This window comes from Pan paniscus, chromosome 18 (genome assembly GCF_029289425.2).
Source record: "Pan paniscus chromosome 18, NHGRI_mPanPan1-v2.0_pri, whole genome shotgun sequence".
Taxonomy (NCBI): domain Eukaryota; kingdom Metazoa; phylum Chordata; class Mammalia; order Primates; family Hominidae; genus Pan; species Pan paniscus.
Window position 1 is genome coordinate 32,876,947 of NC_073267.2, and position 18,376 is coordinate 32,895,322.

At 46.6% G+C, this 18,376-nt stretch overlaps 1 protein-coding gene across 3 annotated transcripts in view; it reads right to left on the reverse strand.

Moving 5' to 3' along the window:
- Nucleotides 1–18,376, reverse strand: part of LOC129394198 (nuclear pore complex-interacting protein family member B8-like) — a 21,051-nt gene continuing 2,675 nt past the window's right edge. Inside the window, exons 1-8 of one of the 3 annotated variants that reach the window (XM_063597516.1) lie at nucleotides 17,771–17,918; nucleotides 15,596–15,727; nucleotides 11,109–11,291; nucleotides 7,401–7,500; nucleotides 7,093–7,237; nucleotides 2,947–3,007; nucleotides 2,802–2,837; nucleotides 1–1,451 (exon numbers count right to left, since the gene is read on the reverse strand). In XM_063597516.1, coding sequence (XP_063453586.1) covers nucleotides 66–1,451; nucleotides 2,802–2,837; nucleotides 2,947–3,007; nucleotides 7,093–7,237; nucleotides 7,401–7,500; nucleotides 11,109–11,291; nucleotides 15,596–15,658 — 1,974 coding nt within the window. In that variant the 5' untranslated portion in view covers nucleotides 15,659–15,727; nucleotides 17,771–17,918 and the 3' untranslated portion in view covers nucleotides 1–65. Of the gene's footprint in view, nucleotides 1,452–2,801; nucleotides 2,838–2,946; nucleotides 3,008–7,092; nucleotides 7,238–7,400; nucleotides 7,501–11,108; nucleotides 11,292–14,807; nucleotides 15,431–15,595; nucleotides 15,728–17,770; nucleotides 17,919–18,376 lie in introns of those variants that run through there. The other 2 variants (XM_055099723.2, XM_055099721.2) reach the window with 2 other exon arrangements.

Below are 18,376 nucleotides of genomic sequence, written 5' to 3' on the forward strand. Positions count from 1 at the left end.
TTTATTTTATTTTTATATTATTTATTTATTCTTTGTTAGTTTGTTTTTGGAGTGTGGGTTTTGTTTTATTTTTTGATTTTTTTCTTTTTTTCGACCCACGGATTTATTCTTATTGCCCAGGCTTGAGTGCAATGGCGTGTTCTCAGCTTACTCAACCTCCGCCTCTTGGGTTTGGGTAATTGTGTCTCGGCCTCCCTCTGCCTCTTGAGCTTGGGCGATTGTTCCACCTCATCCGCCCTCCGCCTCTTGGGTTTGGGTAATTGTGTCTCGGCCTCCCTCTGCCTCTTGGGCTTGGGCGATTGTTCCACCTCATCTGCCCTCCGCCTCTTGGGTTTTGGTGATTGTTCCACCTCATCCACCCTCCACCTCTTGGGTTTCGGTGGTTTTTCCGCCTCAGCCTCCTGAGTAACTAAGGGAGGAGTCTTCAGATTATCAACCACTGAGGGTGGAAGAGGAGAGGGTGGAAGAGGAGCAAGGAGACACTCCTTCAGATTATCATCCACTGAGGGTGGAAGAGGAGAGGGTGGAAGAGGAGCAAGGAGACACTCCTTCAGATTATCATCCACTGAGGGTGGAAGAGGAGCAAGGAGACACTCCTTCAGATTATCATCCACTGAGGGTGGAAGAGGAGCAAGGAGACACTCCTTCAGATTATCATCCACTGAGGGTGGAAGAGGAGAGGGTGGAAGAGGAGCAAGGAGACACTCCTTCAGATTATCATCCACTGAGAGTGGAAGAGGAGAGGGTGGAAGAGGAGCAAGGAGACATTCCTTCAGATTATCATCCACTGAGGGTGGAAGAGGAGCAAGGAGACACTCCTTCAGATTATCATCCACTGAGGGTGGAAGAGGAGAGGGTGGAAGAGGAGCAAGGAGACACTCCTTCAGATTATCATCCACTGAGGGTGGAAGAGGAGCAAGGAGACACTCCTTCAGATTATCATCCACTGAGGGTGGAAGAGGAGAGGGTGGAAGAGGAGCAAGGAGACACTCCTTCAGATTATCATCCACTGAGGGTGGAAGAGGAGAGGGTGGAAGAGGAGCAAGGAGACACTCCTTCAGATTATCATCCACTGAGGGTGGAAGAGGAGAGGGTGGAAGAGGGATAAGGAGACACTCCTTCAGATTATCATCCACTGAGGGTGGAAGAGGAGAGGGTGGAAGAGGGATAAGGAGACACTCGTTCAGATTATCATCCACTGAGGGTGGAAGAGGAGAGTGTGGAAGAGGAGCAAGAGGACACTCCTTGATATTATCATCCACTGAGGGTGGAAGGGGACGAAGGAGACATTCGGGAGGTGTCTTGAGGCTCAGGGAGTTATCCGTTATAGAACGTTGTTGAGTTGGAGGAGGTGGCTGGTGGCCCATCCTGTTTTTTAAAGTTTCAGCTGTGAGGTAGGGCCAGTAGGGCAATCCTGAAGAATGACGATGCTCCGCTGCCGCCATTCTGACCTGTAGGGCCGAAGAAGGGAATGTTTTCACACATATTCATTTGATGGACAAAATTACTGCCACCAACACGGTCTGCACCTTCTGTTGCTGGTGATAGATTTTTGCACCTTTCCATCCTCCAGGTTTCAAAATAGCAGTATCACTGTCATAATATCACCCTTCCACTGAGTACTGCTGACAGCTGGGGGGTAAAGAAAAGTCATTGGGACACACTGTTGTCTCCACATGCCACTGTGTCTGTCTGCAAATGTAGGCAGGCTGGGGTCCTGCCCCAGGGAAGACAGAGTCATAACAGAGTAATAAAGAAGCATGTTTGAGACACAGGAGTGTCTATGTCTATCCTCATTCCTCCCTCACAGCCATCACCAGAGCATGTTTCTTGCACCAGGTCAACAGACAGTAAGAGAGGAATGAAAAGCCCATTGTCCACACATGTTGCAGCTTCTTTTTGGAGAATGTTTTCCAGGCCTTTTATGTTCTGTCTCTGATTCTCAGAACTCTGCAAGGTCAGTGTGACCACCCTGCTCCAAATCTAAGAAAACAGAGGTTTCCAGAGGAAGGAGAAATTGTGCCCAGGGTCACACAGCTTGCAAGAGGCAGAGTGGAAGTTGATTCCAGCTCTGCCTGCAGGACCCTCTCATTTCCCCTCTGTTTCCCTTCTTGACAAAGGATCTTCTTCACTCTGGAGGTGCCACCCATGAGAACAAAGAGCTCTGGAGAGATGTGGATTCCTGAAGAGCTGCAGGGGAACTGGGAGAGGGTTTTCTGACAGAACAATCTTACCTCAAGAAGTCAGTTAGGCATGGCTGTAATATTTCTTTTCACTCCCAGGTAATACCAAATTGTAAGTGCACTAGGACATAAAGAATACTTTTGTCCATGGAAAAATGAGGTGGGAATTCTAAACAAAGCAAGTTTTAAAACTGTGTTTCACTTCAAGTGTACAAGTCCCATCACGTGTAATCATAGGACTCGGCAGCTTTTGAAGGTACAGAGGCCACACAAGAACCAGCTTAGCTGAGCATCATTTAAGGCCTTCATTTGGAATTGTCCCTGTGGGTAATAAGTTACATTCACTCTTCACTAATTTACAGTCAGGGCCCATTTGCTATTACAAATATGGAACCTCTGACACTTTGAATATTAGATCAGGGGCCCCACTGGGTGGGGATGAAGGTGTTTTTGCACAACACGGTTACCAACAGGGATGGGACTGTGATGCTTGTAGGCAGCCTTTCTCTCTGCCATCTCCCTCTGCAGGGCTTGAGCACAGAGCTGTAGGGAGAAAAATGTATCCATGTCCTGACCTGGCAGACTATGTTCAAAAGCAAGGAAAACAAACAAACTTACCCGGTTGCAAAGAGGCTTTCTTGCAGGAGCGGGGATCTGAAAAAGCCAACACATGAGAAATTGAATGTTGAGAGAGTCTAAGAGCCGTGGCATCATCTGCATCAGCACTGAACTATCCTGCAACTGCGGGGAGGAAGCTCCTTACTTTGCATTTGTGGTAGTCCTCTGCCCGCCGCCGCAACTCTTGCGCACGTTGAAACATTTTCCTATGGATTACAATCACTTTCATCAGATAAAGCACCACTTTCAGGATGATTTTAAATAATCTGCCATGTTTCTGTTATCCTCACAACTGTACCCTTACACAATCTATCTCTACCTAGAAAACGTATTTCAGATGGCTATAAGAGTACAATCTGAGCCGGTCGCGGTGGCTGACGCCTGTAGTCCCAGCACTCTGGGAGGGCGAGGCGGATGGATCACGAGGTCAGGAGATTGAGACCATCCTGGCTAATAAGGTGAAACCCCATCTCTACTAAAAATACAAAAGATTAGCCGGGCGTGGTGGCAGGCACCTGTAATCCCAGCTACTCGGGAGGCTGAGGCAGGGGAATCACTTGAACCTGGGAGGCGGAGGTTGCAGTGAGCCAAGATCACGTCATTGCACTCCAGCCTGGGTGACACAGCGAGACTCCATCTCAGAAAAACAAAAATAAAAACAAAAACAAAAAAACTGTATGGTCTGATCCAAACTGTTGCTATATTGATTCCTCCTCTTGCTTACTGCCTGCTGACTTCTGAGATGATAGTTTCCTTCCCCATTCTCAGTATATCCCTAATTCATCCTTCATTGAGCATCTTTTATCATAAAGCTGTATTCTCTTTGTATTAATATCCTTACCGTGTTTCACAGGGCAGAAACAGCTGGGCTTATAAACAGGCATAGTCCTTTTGAAGGATGTGGTTGATCCTACAACAACACACTTTCCTAAGGATGACAACAACTCACCCCACCCCTAGAATGGCTGGTATGAACCGAGTTTCCACACAGTCTAGCTGGCAATGGGGTCAGGAGACGTTTTGCTGCTTCACATCTTTTGGTCACTGGTAAATATTAAGGTACTTTGTTTTCTGTTTTGTGAACTCTCTCTCTCTCTCACGATATGTCTTCTGACCATTTGTTTCTATTTCTGCATTTACTGGGTCTAAGCATTGTACAGAGGTTAAAAACAACACTCCAATGGGCGTTTCCCAGGAGGGTGGGGTTCAGTTTCTGAACTCACTTGTAGGTGTGTATTTCTTTCATATCCAATTTCCCATTTTCCTCTGCCTCTGATACCTACCTCTCCTTTTCTGCATGCTCACATTCTTTCATGCTTAGTTTCCTCAGATTAGAAGGGAGAGAAATGCACACACATGATCCACCAGCCCGTGTGGGATTCCCTCTGCCCTTCTGGCATCTGAAGGCTGTGATTCAAAGATCCCCCCTGCAACCTTTCCACAAATGAACCAACTGATTCTCACAACCAAAGGGAGAATGGACACCTCCCATTGAGGGACAAAAAAAAGTCACACTCTGGCCTGCTGGCAAGTCACCTGTCATTTCCAGCTCATCTTCATAGTTCCATAGTTAGTCCTATTCTTTAGTAAATATAAAGACTATTAAAAGCTTCTATGAGGTGCACTATGTGTGTTTCTGGGGTCAGTCTTGTGCTTGACACAGCGAAAGCTCATTTTAGTTCAGTGTGAAAAACCAGACCTCACCAATTCATCACAACTAACTCCATCGGAAGCAGAGGATTGCTCCTCATCTGACTCCTCCTGTGTGAGACCTGATTCTCAGTCAGAGGCTGATGCCGGAACTGAGACCATCAGCCATACAGAGATCGTTCCAGAATATGGTGTCATTAACCCCGCAGTTCACTACTGCACTTTGCCATGATTCAGGACTGGAACTCTTGTCATCGACTTTAAAGATCCTGGTTGACAGAAAAGGCAATCTGAATGCTGGGCGCATCTATTGAATTACACATGATCGGAATGGCTCCTAAGTCAGGGTGTTATGTCCTGAAAATAGGTGACAACGGCAAACCATCCACCCTGGTGTTGACTGACTTTAACAAGGTTCAGTTCACAGAGATTGAGGGCAGAAAAAGGAAACGGCCTAAAAAGGGTAAGTTTGCTGTGTTGCCCTCACACCACTTGATTCATGGTCCTGATCCTAAGGATCTCACCTGATACTTGGTTTTATAGGAAGGATGTGTAAAATTCCCAGAACGCTAGGAAACAGGGACGAAAACACTTCAAAGAGAAAGTTAATCAACTTGTTTCTGACCACAGGGCATCCTTCAGCACATGCTGTCTGGAGAGGCCTCAAACAAGGAGTGTGTGGTGAGGTGCTGAGAATGCAATGGGAGCAGGGTCCTGTCCCCACGCTACAGAAGCTCACAGTTTAATGCAAATGAGAAGCCAGTGAGGACATCACTACTCCTGCTGTGCACTTGGGAACTAGAAACACAAAACCTGACTCTGGAGGGAAGCTAAGGAAGCATTCTACTCTTGAGTTGACATAAGTGCATCTGATGCTTCTGATCTCTGATGAGAACAATGGGGGACACCAAACAGAATATAAAACCCATGATTGAATACATCCAATTGCTAACATGGCAGTAAACAGACATGAGGTGAAGATGGAGGAGAAGGAAACCCAGGACGAAAGTCAGCCTCGCATTTGGAACCCATTTCCCTGAGTTTCATTGCTGAATTCCAGAAGGAACTACTGAGATGCAAAGAAGCACAGCAGCTTTTGCACACATGCGTGGGATTAGATGGAAAACAAGTGGATTGAGGGTCTGCCAATGAAAGCGACCCATACTGAAGTCCACTGGCTCTGGTTGAGACCCAGAAGAGTCATGCATCAGAATAGAGGTGAACAGGAAATACCCTGGCCTTTGTAGGGACTGAGCCTGCACCGACGACCTCAATTGCAGCCTGTATGGAGGACCCCTGACCATCCCCCAGAAGTAGACTCCCATCTCTTCTGCAGCAAGATAACATGCTACTAGGCCTCAATTCATTGCTAAATATTTTTTAACAAGTATCTCACATTTAACAAAAAAAGATCAGTCATATGGCAGCAAAATACAATGTAATATGACCAAAACATGAAAGACTGTGAAAATGAATCTGGAGGTGACCCAAGCATTGAATTCAACAATCCAGGCTGGGTGTGGTGGCTCACACTGGGAGGCTGAGGTAGGCAGATCACCTGAGGTCAGGAGTTCAAGACTAGCCTGGCCAACATGGTGAACCCCTGTCTCTACTAAAATTACAAAAATTGGGCTGGGCACGGTGGCTCATGCCTGTAATCCCAGCACATTGGGAGGCCGAGGTGTGCGGATCATGATGTCAGGAGTTCTAGACCAGCTTGGCCAATATGGTGAAACCCCGCCTCTACTAAAAATACAAAAATTATCCGGGCATGGTGGCATATGCCTGTAGTCCCAGCTACTCAAGAGGCTGAGGGATAAGAATCGCTTGAACCTGGGAGGTGGAGGTTGCAGCAAGCCAAGATCATGCCACTGCACTCTAGCCTGGGTGACAGAGTGAGACTCTGTCTCAAAAAAAAAAAAAAAAAAAAAAATTTGGCCAAATGTGGTGGCACACACCTGTAATCCAAGCTACTCGGGAAGCTGAGGCAGAATTGCTTCAAACTGGGAGGCAGAGGTTGCAGTGAGCCAAGATTGCACCATAGCACTCCAGCCTGGGCGACAGAGCGAGACTCTATCTCAAAATTAAAAAAAAAAATAGGCTGGCTGTGGTGGCTCATGCCTCTAATCCCAGCACTTTGGGAGGCTGAGGCAGGTAGATTACCTGAGGTCAGAAGTTCGAGACCAGCCTGGACAACATGGTGAAACCCCATCTCTAGGAAAAATACAAAAATTAGCTGGGCGTGGTGGTGGGCACCTGTAATCCCAGCTACTTGGGAGGCTGAGGCAGGAGAATCACTTGAACCCAAAAGGCAGTGAGCTGAGATTGTGCCATTGCACTACAGCCTGGGCAACAACAGCAAAGCTCCATCTCAGGAAAAAAAAAAAAAAAAAAAGACAGAGAAAGGAAAACCAATGCCAGTACTAGCAACTCCTCTTCCCCCGAAAAAATGACAAACAAGAATGTAGGAAGGGAAAGGAATTATACAGCTTAAACTAATGAAGCAGAAAGGACAAACTCAATTTTGAACCCACTGAATTTGCCACAAATATTGTAGAAAATATTCTCAAGGACTTTACAGTTGTCTACTTTGATTGACACATGGTTCATACAACAGTATTTGTGTCAAGGCACATCTTACTGTTTTCTGGCGGTCTTCCTCTTTCCATTGATTTTGTCATGATGGTTGATTTTCGTTGTCACCTTCCTCTTACGGATTTTAGCTCTAAATTTTCTTTTCACATGTCTCCGTAGAGTAATGACGTCTTTCAGGCCAATTTTATTTCCTGGAAAGGAAGAAACTCTTTTCTTTGTGTGCATACAAATGGACCTCAGCGCTTGGTGAGAGTGAGGAGAGGAGAAGGTGAGAAACCTGAGGGCAAGAAGCTGTTCTTTCCCTTTCCAGGGCAAACTCATTTCCACACTATGGGGACTCCAACAGAGCCATACCTTCCTGTCTACGTCGGTTGGACCTCCAGGCTCTCTGCTGTACATCCGTGGATCCATCATGTCCATTTTCAGACTGGAAGATAGTCTTCAGGAAAGACAACTAGGAAATAATAATATAAGAATGACGGCTGGGCACGGTGGCTCATGCGTATAATCCCAGTACTTTGGGAGGCCGAGGCAGGTGGATCACGGGGTCAGGAGTTCAACACCAGCCTGGCCAAGATGGTGAAACCCCGTCTCTACTAAAAATACAAAAATTAGCCGGGCATGGCAGCAGGCGCCTGTAATCCGAGCTACTCGGGAGGCTGAGGCAGAGAACCGTTTGAAGCTGGGAGGCGGAGGTTGCAGTGAGCCGAGATCACACCACTGCACTCCAGCCTGAGCGACAGAATGAGACTCTGTCACACACACACACAAAGAATGACATGAGGCTGGCACGGTGGCTCACTCCTGTAATCCCAGCACTTTGGGAGGCCGAGGCAGGCGGATCACCTGAGGTCGGGAGTTTGAGACCAGCCTCACCAACATGGAGAAACGCTGCCTCTGCTAAAAATACAAAATTAGCCAGGCATGGTGGTGCATGCCTGTAATCCCAGCTAGTCGGGAGGCTGAGGCAGGAGAATCACTTGAACCCAGCAGGAAAAGATTGTGGTGAGCTGAGATTGTGCCATTGCACTCCAACCTGGGCAACAAAATTGAAACGCTGTCTCAAAAAAAAAAAAAAAAAAAATAGGCCAGGTGCAGTAGCACATGCCTGTAATCCCAGCACTTTGGGAGGCCGAGGCGGGTGAATCACAAGGTCAAGAGATGGAGACCATCCTGGGCAACATGGTGAAACCCCGTCTCTACTAAAAATACAAAAATTAGCTGAGCATGGTGATGCACGCCTGTAGTCCCAGCTACTCGGGAGGCTGAGGCAAGAGAACTGCTTGAACCCAGGAGGCAGAGGTTGCAGTGAGCCAAGATCCCACCACTGCACTCCAGCCTGGTGACAGAGTGAGACTCCATCTCAAAAAAATTAAAAAAAAAAAAAAATGACATGAATATACTTCACACAACGGAACTGTACACTTCAACACGGTTAGATGGTAATTATCATCTTCTAAGTATTTTACCACAGGTTAACACGTTTCACAACTTGAAAAGGAAGTAATTACCTTCAGCTCTCTGAGTTCTAGAATTTGTAACATTTCACCCCCTGCTCCTTCCTGATCTGCACTGGAGCATCTTCCTTCTGTCCCTGCTCTACTCAGAGTTCACTTTCCCTTCCCTCACATCAGCTTCGTTGAGGCTGGTTTGAACTTAACGCAAAACATTCTCACTAATGACTGAATTCCCACCAAGATTTCCATATTATCACAGTATGCTTTTAATCTTCTAAGATATTAAATATTTGTTCTCATCATAGCGAAAATGCAATGCAAATCCCATCTCAGATGTGGGTCAGATACCTATGAATCTCCTGAGGTAGTCATTGAAATGACTTTTTTCTTGAGATGGAGTGTCACTCTCAACCATGCTGAAGTGCAGTGGCGCTACCTTGGCTCACGGCAACCTCCACCTCCCAGATTCAAGCGATTCTTGTGCCTCGGCCTCCCAAGTAGCTGGGATTACAGGTGCCTGCTACCATGCCTGGCTAATTTTTGTCTTTTCAGTAGAGATGGGGTTTCACCATGTTGGCCCATCTGGTCTTGAACTCCTGACCTCAAGTGATCCACCTGCCTCAGCCTCCCAAAGTGCTGGGATTACAGGCATGAGCCACCACACTTGGCCTGAAATAATATCTTTCATATTCTTTGCAGAATTTGTTTTTTCCTGGTTTCTGCACATAGGATAAAAAAAAAATCATGTACTAGGATTTCGAGAGAAGCAATGGTTAATCTAAAAAGATGAAAAGAGAAACCACATCAATCCCACAACTACTGCTAGATTTCATAGGAAAGGTAGCTGGCCCAGTTTGGAGCTAGGAGAAATGTCAAACACATGAAGAAATGACAAGCAAAGAAATGCCATCACGCATGAATGCTTCATGGCACCCATGATGTCCTTGCTTAGGAGGTAATGGTATAGATGACTAGATGACAACGACAAAGATGAGAGGTGCGAAGTTGTCCAAGTCCAACAGCTCAACTGAACTTTCCTAAATGGAACTGTTAAAAAGTGGTAAATTTAAAAACTTCCCCTGGCTCACGTGGTGGCTCACGCTTGTAATCCCAGCACTTTGGGAGGCTGAGGCGGGTGGATTATTTGAGGTCGGGTTTTGAGACTAGCCTGGCCAACATGGTAAAACCCCGACTCTACTAAAAATACAAAAATTAGCTGGGCATGGTGGTGGGCACCTGTAATCCCAGCTACTTGAGAGGCTGAGGCAGGGGAATCGCTTGAAGCCAGGAGGTGGAGGTTGCAGTGAGCCGAGATCACACCATTATACTCCAGCCTGGGCAACAGAGGGAGACTCGTCTCGGGGGTGAGAAAAGAAAAAAAAAAAAAAAAAAAAAAAGCTTCCTCCAATTTATACCGAAAATTCTCTGTTCAGGACTAAGTGGCATAGAGAATGTTAAATGTGCCTAGATATCTTCATAACTCATATATTTTCTGTTTTCTACATATCTTGAAAGGCAGTGCCAAATGATGTTTAATTATCTAGGTGGTTAAACTGAAACATACTTCCTCTTCCCTTGAATATAAAAAAGCATTGTGGTATTAGTACTTTTATCTTGGATCATTGTTCAGAAGGAGTTTCAGCCCCCAGACAACCACATTTTTACTGTCATGAATGGCAAGACAAAATGTAGAGCTCAACTTACCCAAAGGAAAAAAGGCTCAAAAGACAAATTATGGCACAACTTAGCAGCCCAATTCTTACCAAGTACAGACTTTTGACATACTGATCTCTCTCCAGTTGCAAGTGGGAACATGCACTTTGAATGATGTCATTCAAAATTACCCTGCCCAGACACACTTTTCATTGATTCTCTTGGAGGGCAGTTCTAAGAGATTCTCTGGGGCTTTCTCTGCATCATGAGACGCAGTGCAGTTCTGCCCTTCACCTTCCGGCAGTTTGTCACCTCGTCCCTATGACCTCAGAGGAACTTTGTCTCAGGCCAATTGTTTGTTCCTTGGCCTCTTTCATTTCCCCTAAAAATCATTTGCTGCCCCTCTAAATGGCCTACATCTCCATCTATCTCCCTCTCCCCTCACAACAGGGTGCTCTTTAAGCATCAACTATCCGGCCCTTCTAGCAGTCTCATTTTTCAGCTGGTTCCCATGTTTATGCCTGTTCTATGTTTTTCTTTTCCTGTTAAGCTGTCTGTTGTCAGCTCATTTCTGCAGTGAATCTTCAGAGAGGAGATTGGAAGCTTTCCTTCCACCCATACGATAGAACTATAAAGCAGAAGAGTTTAGAAAGAATTTCCTATTTAAGTGACGAAACCTCATACTCCATTTGTGATAAATAGCACAAAGGTTAAAAAAACTTATTTTTGACCAAAAGCTCTGTTGACATTCTATTAAACAAACACCGACCTATTTAATTTTCATAATGTAAATGGCAGACATTTTCATAATTCTTATGCTAATAAATCATTTCCCTGATTGTTTGGGTAAAACCACATATTCATAATGAAGTCCAGAAATGTGAATTGTTTTATATAATTTATTCTTATTTGTGATTACAAGTATACCTCTACAGAAAGTTAGTATACTCACACAAAGGTAATTTGTGCAGAAGAGAATGGTAAATGTGTAAGGTCTCAGAAACTCAATAATGATAATTATCAAATTATCCAATTTTTGTGGAGATGGGGTTTTGCCATGTTGGCCAGGGTGGTCTCGAACTCCTCCACAAAAGTCAGTCTCACGATGACGATAGACAGCCAGAGTATTGATAACCTGGAATAATAATAGTTGAAATAATGAAAAGGTCAATGACACCGACAATATTTCACTCAGAAAGAATCATCCTTAGAAACCGTCAACCTCCTCCAAAGGGTAACCACATCCCTCAGATATCACCGTGGGATTCCACTGCTACAAAAAAGAACAGAAGTTACAAGTCTCATGTTTTTCAGATGGCTGGTAGTGTTTTTAGGCATTGCAAATGTGGGGTGCTGTCTTTCTTGGTATAAAGCAGGGATATCCAATCTTTTGACTTCCCTGCCTATATTAAAAGAAGCAAAGTTGTCTTGAGCCACACATAACATACACTAACACTAACAATAGCTGATGACCTAAAAAAAAACTCTTTTTTTTTTTTTTTTTTTGGAGACAGAGTTCCGCTCCACTCAGTCGCCCAGGCTGGAGTGCAGTGGTGCAATCTCGGCTCACTGCAACCTCCAGCTCCTGGGCTCAAGCCATTCTCCTCCCTCAGCCTCCCGAGTAGCTGAGATTACAGGTCTCTGCCACCATGCCCGACTAATTTTTGTATTTTTAGTAGAGATGAGGTTTCACCATGTTGGCCAGTCTGGCCTTGAACTCCTGATAGGCGATCTGCCTGTCACGGCCTCCCAAAGTGCTGGGATTACAGGTGTGAGCCACCGTGCCCAGCCATTTGTTTTTGTTTTTGCTTTTGTTTGGTGTTTGTTTTTGAGATGGGATCTCACTCTGTCACCCAGGCTGGAGTGCAGTGGCGTGCTCTCGGCTCACTGCAACCTCTGCCTCTCAGGTTCAAGTGATTCTCCTGCCTCAGCCTCCTGAGTAGCTGGGAGTACAGGTGCCTGACAATGCACTCAGCAAATTTTTGTATTTTTTGTGGAGATGGGGTTTTGCCATGTTGGCCAGGGTGGTCTCGAACTCCTGACCTCAGGTAATCTGCCCGCCTCAGCCTCCCAAAGTGCTGGGATTACAGGCATGAGCCACTGTACCTGGCCAAAATCTCCTAATGTTTTAAGAAAGTTTACAAATTTGTGTTGAACTGCATTCAAAACTGTCCTGGGCCACATGCAGCCCATCACTCATGGCTAAGACAAGCTAAGTATAAAGTAATTATCTTTTCTTTTTGTTTGGAGACAAAGTCTTGCTCTGTCACCCAGGCTAGATTGCAGTGGCATGATCTCAGCTCACTGCAACCTCCGCCTCCCGGGTTCAAGCGATTCTCCTGCCTCAGCTACTGAGTAATTGGGATTACAGGCGCCTGCCACCGCACTCGGCTAATTTTTGTATTTTTAGTACAAACAGGGTTTCACCATCTTGGCCAGGCTGGTCTCCAACTCCTGACCTCATGATCCACCTGCCTCGGCCTCCCAAAGTGCTGGGAATACAGGTGTGAGCCACTGCACCTAGCCAGTAGTTATCTTTTCTTTAAAGTTATTTACTTGTTTTTTAAATTGATGTATAACATTGGATGCATTTATTATATATCACATGGTAAAAGAATCCCTCTAAATAATACTTCTCTCTTGGATTATATGAATCTTTGTCATTTAAAGCTCAGCATAAGTAAAAAAAAAAAAAAAAAAAAAAAAATACAATGAAGAGATTACTTCATTCACAAATAAGGATCAAATTTTAGTGCTTAAAAATTAACAAGGTGGGCCGGGCATGGTGGCTCACGCCTGCAATCCCAGCACTTTGGGAAGCCGAGGTGGGTGGACCACGAGATCAGGAGATTGAGACCATCCTAGCTAACACGGTGAAACCCATCTCTACTAAAATTACAAAAAATTAGCAGGGCATGGTGGCACGCGCCTATAGTTCCAGCTACTTGGGAGGCTGCGGCAGAAGAATCACTTGAACCGGGGAGGCAGGGGTTGCAGTGAGCCGAGATCGCACCACTGCACTTCAGCCTGGGTGACAGAGCGAGACTCTGTCTCAAAAAAAAAAAAAAAAAAAAAAAGTACCAAGGCGGAGATCATGAAAATGGCATGAATAGTGTGGGATTTCTCTAAGATTGTTGGTATTAATTCCATTAGACTCTTATGTGAGTGAAGACGAAGACTTCCCCTGAGTAAGTTCAGACAGCTTGTGATAACATTTCTACATCGATTCCTCAGGATTTAACTATATATTCTTGAAAACATCTCAATTTTAAATGTTTCTTTCAAGATGGTGAATTAAACAGAGATAGCCCTTCATCAGGTTGAACTGAGCATATGCTGAGTCTGAAATGGAAATGATGGAGTTAGAGAACCATACAACAATGGTAATGATTTCAGAAACATAGTGTTGAGCAGAACAAAGCAGACACAAAAGAGTACCTATGGCATGGCATGCATCTGTAGACGCGAAATTCCAGAATAAGCAAGCTAACCTATGATAAAGAGACTGGCTGGGAAGAGTGAGAGTTCACTTTCTGGGGTGACATAATAGTGTAGATCTTGGCTGGGCACGGTGGTTCACGCCTGTAATCCTAACGCTTTGGGAGGCCGAGGCGGGCGGATCACCTGAGGTCGGGAGTTCAAAACCAGCCTGACCAACATGGAGAAACCCTATCTCTACTAAAAATACAAAATTAGCTGGGAGTGGTGGCACATGTCTGTAATCCCAGCCACTCGGGAGGCTGAGGCAGGAGAATCGCTCGAACCTGGGAAGCAGAGGTTGCGGTGAGCTGATATTGCCCCATTGCACTCCAGCCTGGGCAACAAGGGAGAAACTGTCTCAAATAAATAAATAAATAAATAAAATAATGTAGATCTTGAAAGGGGGTTGGTTTATGCTGGTGTATGTACTTTCCAAAGTTAGTAAACTTACACTTAAGGTTATATATTTTGGCCAGGCGCGGTGGCTCACGCCTGTAATCCCAGCACTGGGAGGCCGAGGCAGGGAGATCACGAGGTCAAGAGATGGAGACCATCCTGGCGAACATGGTGAAACCCCGTCTCTACTAAAAATACAAAAATTAGCCAGGCGTGGTGGTCTACTAAAAATACAAAAATTAGGCAGGCGTTGTAATCTGAGCTACTCAGGAGGCTGAGGCAGGACAATTGCTTGAACCCCGGAAGCAGAGGTTGCAGTGAGCCGAGATCTTGCCACTGCACTCCAGCCTGGGCGACAGAGTGAGACTCTGTCTAAAAAAAAAAAAAAAAAAAAAGTCATCAAACCAGATGACACAAATCAAATGACATTTCACTTTGTTTTGGTCCATTTTGTTAGAGACAAGAGTGCAGCGGGGCCATCTCGGCTCACTGCAACGTCCAGCTCCTGGGCCCAAGCGATCCTCCCACCTCAGCCTCTCCAGTAACTGGGATAACAGGTAGGCACCACCAGGCCCAACTAATCTTTTTTGGAATTTTTTGTAGAGATGGGGTTTCGCTATGATGCCCTGGCTACTCTTCAACTCCTGGACTCGAGTGATCTGCCCACCTCGGGCCCCTAAAGTGCTGGGATTACAGGCCTGAGCTGTGTAATTTCATGCCGCGTGACACAGCCCAGTAAAAAGGAAGAAACCCCGCGGGTCCAGCGTCTACTCACAGGGGTGGGATGATGGCTGATAAATCCCAGCAGGAGCCAAAAGAGGAGCCACCACCGCAGACGCATGTCCTGGTCCTTTCAGGGCGCCCTGAGGCGGCCAGGACAGAGGTGGAGGTGGCTCAGGGCACGGGGGAAGGAAGGGGACGGGGACCGGGGCCGGATCTGAGTTGGGGAGGGGGAGGGGAGGGGGAGGGGAAGGGGAGGGGAAGGGGGGAAGTAAGGGAAGGGAAAGGAGAAGGGGGCTGTTGGGCACCTGGAGGAGGTGGAGGAGGAGGAGGAGAAGAAAGGGGTCTGGGAAAGGATCCGGTTCAAATTAAGTTCTCAAGCGCTGGTGGAAGGTTTAGCTACAGGTCACGGAGAAGATCAGGGAAGCAACAGGACACGCGGGGCAAGGGAGCGTGAGGCTTAGGAGCAATTAGAGGGAGACAAAAAGGTTCTGCTATCCACCAAACCTTCTTCGGTCTGGGCCCTCCCTTGGCAACCCTGGGGCTTTATACTCCCTCTCCACCAATCCCTGATGACCCCAGTGGTGCCTCACAATGGACAATGCCAAGTAGCGCCCGCATCATTCCAATGACCCCTCCCCCATCTCAGTCTCCCACACTCCTCGCAAGGACAGGTCCTCTCTGGAACCTTCACAAACCTGATTTCTGGTCCTCCCCAACCAGCTCCCTGTCCCTGCTTCTGGGCGCTCCTTCCTTCCTGAGCTCCCAGGGTTCCTCAAGGTCACTTTTGGCGACAAAACATAAAAAACAAATGATGGCAGGATGGCAGGAAGAACCTCATACCCAAGCAGGGTGCCAGGTTTTACAGCCTCCGCTCAGCCATTCATATCCTAAGCAACAAAACATCAGCAGGATGCGGAAGGTCCCGATAGTAAACCATCTCCATCACATCCATGTAGCCATCCGTCCATCAACCTGTATCTCAGGAACAAATGTAGATACATTCATTTTAAGCATGCATGGTACATTTACAAAAATTAACCTGACTTATTTTGTTCCAACAAATCTCAATATATGTGAGAGCAATCAAATCACACAGCATGTTTCTGATCATATAACTGTGCTAGAAGTCAATGATTAAAAGCTAATTCAAAATTATTATTTGCTTGGAAATTCAAAGTGCCCTTATAAGACATAAACATATGAAAGAATCCAAAATGAAACAAGATTGCCTTTCAACTCAATGATAAGATCGTAACATGGCAATAAAATGTCTCCCTCTGGCCTGGGAATTCCTCTTTGTGCCACAAGGTTGTGTGATCGCAAATCACCCCTAACCCACTTAGACATTTTAACATCCGAAACCGAGTGATGATGTCCTTATCTATATCATCTTACTGCCTGTGTGTGTGGACTTTAAATTCTGAACCCAAATGAGGGGGAGAAAACCAAGTTGACTTTCATGATTGACCTCTCAGGGATGTCCAAGGAATCTGTGCATTTCAAGAAACAAAGTTCATCAGCTTCTCTCCTAAGGTATTTGCCCACAATACCCAGAGGGCTTGGCAGCATCATGTGTGATGGGTGGGGAGCTCCAAGCAGGTGGGCAGGACCCAGGGGCCTGGTGACCAGGACAGACCCCCACTGTCCATCACCTTTCCTGGCCCTGTCCTCTGCTAAACTTCCCACAGGCCTTCTGCCCGATCACACAGAGTGTGCCCAAACTCTCTCAGGCCTCTGGCAGCTGAAAACCACTGCTTTAAATCCCTTTACCATTTACTATGACATAAGGTTATTGTAAACAGGAAATATTCTATTGATGCTACAAATGGAAAGCCAATGCCTTTACCATAAATAGAAAAACAACCCTAAGAAGCAAGCAAAACAAAAACAAAACAGGGGCTGGGTGTGGTGGCTCACGCCTGTAATCCCAGCACTTTGGTAGGCTGAGGTGGGCGGATCACAAGGTCAGGAGTTCCAGACCAGCCTGGCCAATATGGTGAAACCCTGTCTCTAATAAAATACAAAAATTAGCCGGGTGTGGTGGTGGACGCCTGTAGTCCCACCTACTTGGGAGGCTGAGGCAGGAGAATAGTTTGAACCCGGGAGGCAGAGTCTGCAGTGAGCCGAGATTCCACCACTGCACTCCAGCCTAGGCGACAGAGCGAGACTCTGTCTCAAAAACAGCAACAACTACAAACAAACAAAAAACAGGGTTAACGAAAGTATGGAATTCAATTCTTTTTATATGCTGCAGCCATGTTCCGGCCCTAGATTTGGCTGGGCATGGTGGCTCACGCCTGTAATCCCAGCACTTTGGGAGGCTGAGGCAGGCGGATCACGAGGTTAGGAGTTCGAGACCAGCCTGACCAACATGGTGAAACCCCGTCTCTACTAAAAATACAAAAACTAACCAGGCATGGTGGCACACGCCTGTAATCCCAGCTACTCAGGAGGCTGAGGCAGGATAATCCCTTGGACCCGGTAGGCGGAGGTTGCAGTGAGCCGAGATCGTACCATTGCACTCCAGCCTGGGTGACAGAATGGAATGAGATTCTGTCTGAAAAAAAAAAAAAAAAAAAAAAAAAAGAAGCCCTAGATTTCGGTTGTGTTGGTTGTAAAAGGAGAGACCAAGTAAGTGGGGGTTGAAGTCAGATTAGAGCAAAAGTGAATGGCAGAGAGTAGTATAATGTCCATGAAGGGCTGCTAGAGTCACCGTGATCATAGCCCAAGCAGAGACAGGGAAAGGAAGATGTGAGCAGAGTTTGGGGTCTCGAACAATGGAGGTTATTGGTGCAGCCCAGGAAAGGCTCCCCAAAGCCAGGATCAACCTCCCTTGCAGGCGGTCCCTCATGGAGGCATGGCCAGGCACCTTAGATTTGAGACCAGCTGTGTTGCTGCTGACCAGCTGTGTGACCCTGGGCTGGTTTCCTTCCATACAATGGGAGTGCCAATGGCTGCAAGCATGCAAAGACCGTCTGAGGATAGGAGGAAGCAATCTGTTGAGCACCCGTGTACCTGAGTGTCATCACCTCCCAAGGACATCCTTCGTTCCAGAGCTGGCACCTTGGAAGGCCCTTGGTCACTGAAGGCAGTGATGATGGTAACAGCAGTAAATCATCATTTACGGCTGATGAGGGAAGGCCAGGGGTAGGGCTCCTACGTCCTGGATAACAATGAGGGTCTGGGCACTCCTGGGGACAGCTGAGTGGTAGGACTCCTGGGTCCCCAGGGGGCAGGTCCATCTTCAGTGGCATTGGGCCTAGGCTGGGATGCTGAGTTATCCACTGGAGCATCAGCAGTACAGGCAGGCACAGACGCAGTGGATCCATCGGAGGTGGCAGGTGTAGGATCATCTGGTGAGCAAGTAGAGTCACCAAGCCTGGCTGACCACTACCCCCACTATCCCCACAGACGATGCCCTGTCCCTTGCCTCATGCTCCGGCAGGGTACAGGCTCGCACATGGGGCCTCATGGAGCATCTCTCTAAGACCTCTGTGTCCTGGTCATTGAATGGGCACTTGAGTCACCCAGGGCCATTGGAACAAAGAGGAAGAATCAGGCCCCACCATGTTTTGGGAGAGTGTTTAGCACAGGAAAATGCACAGAATACATGCACGACAC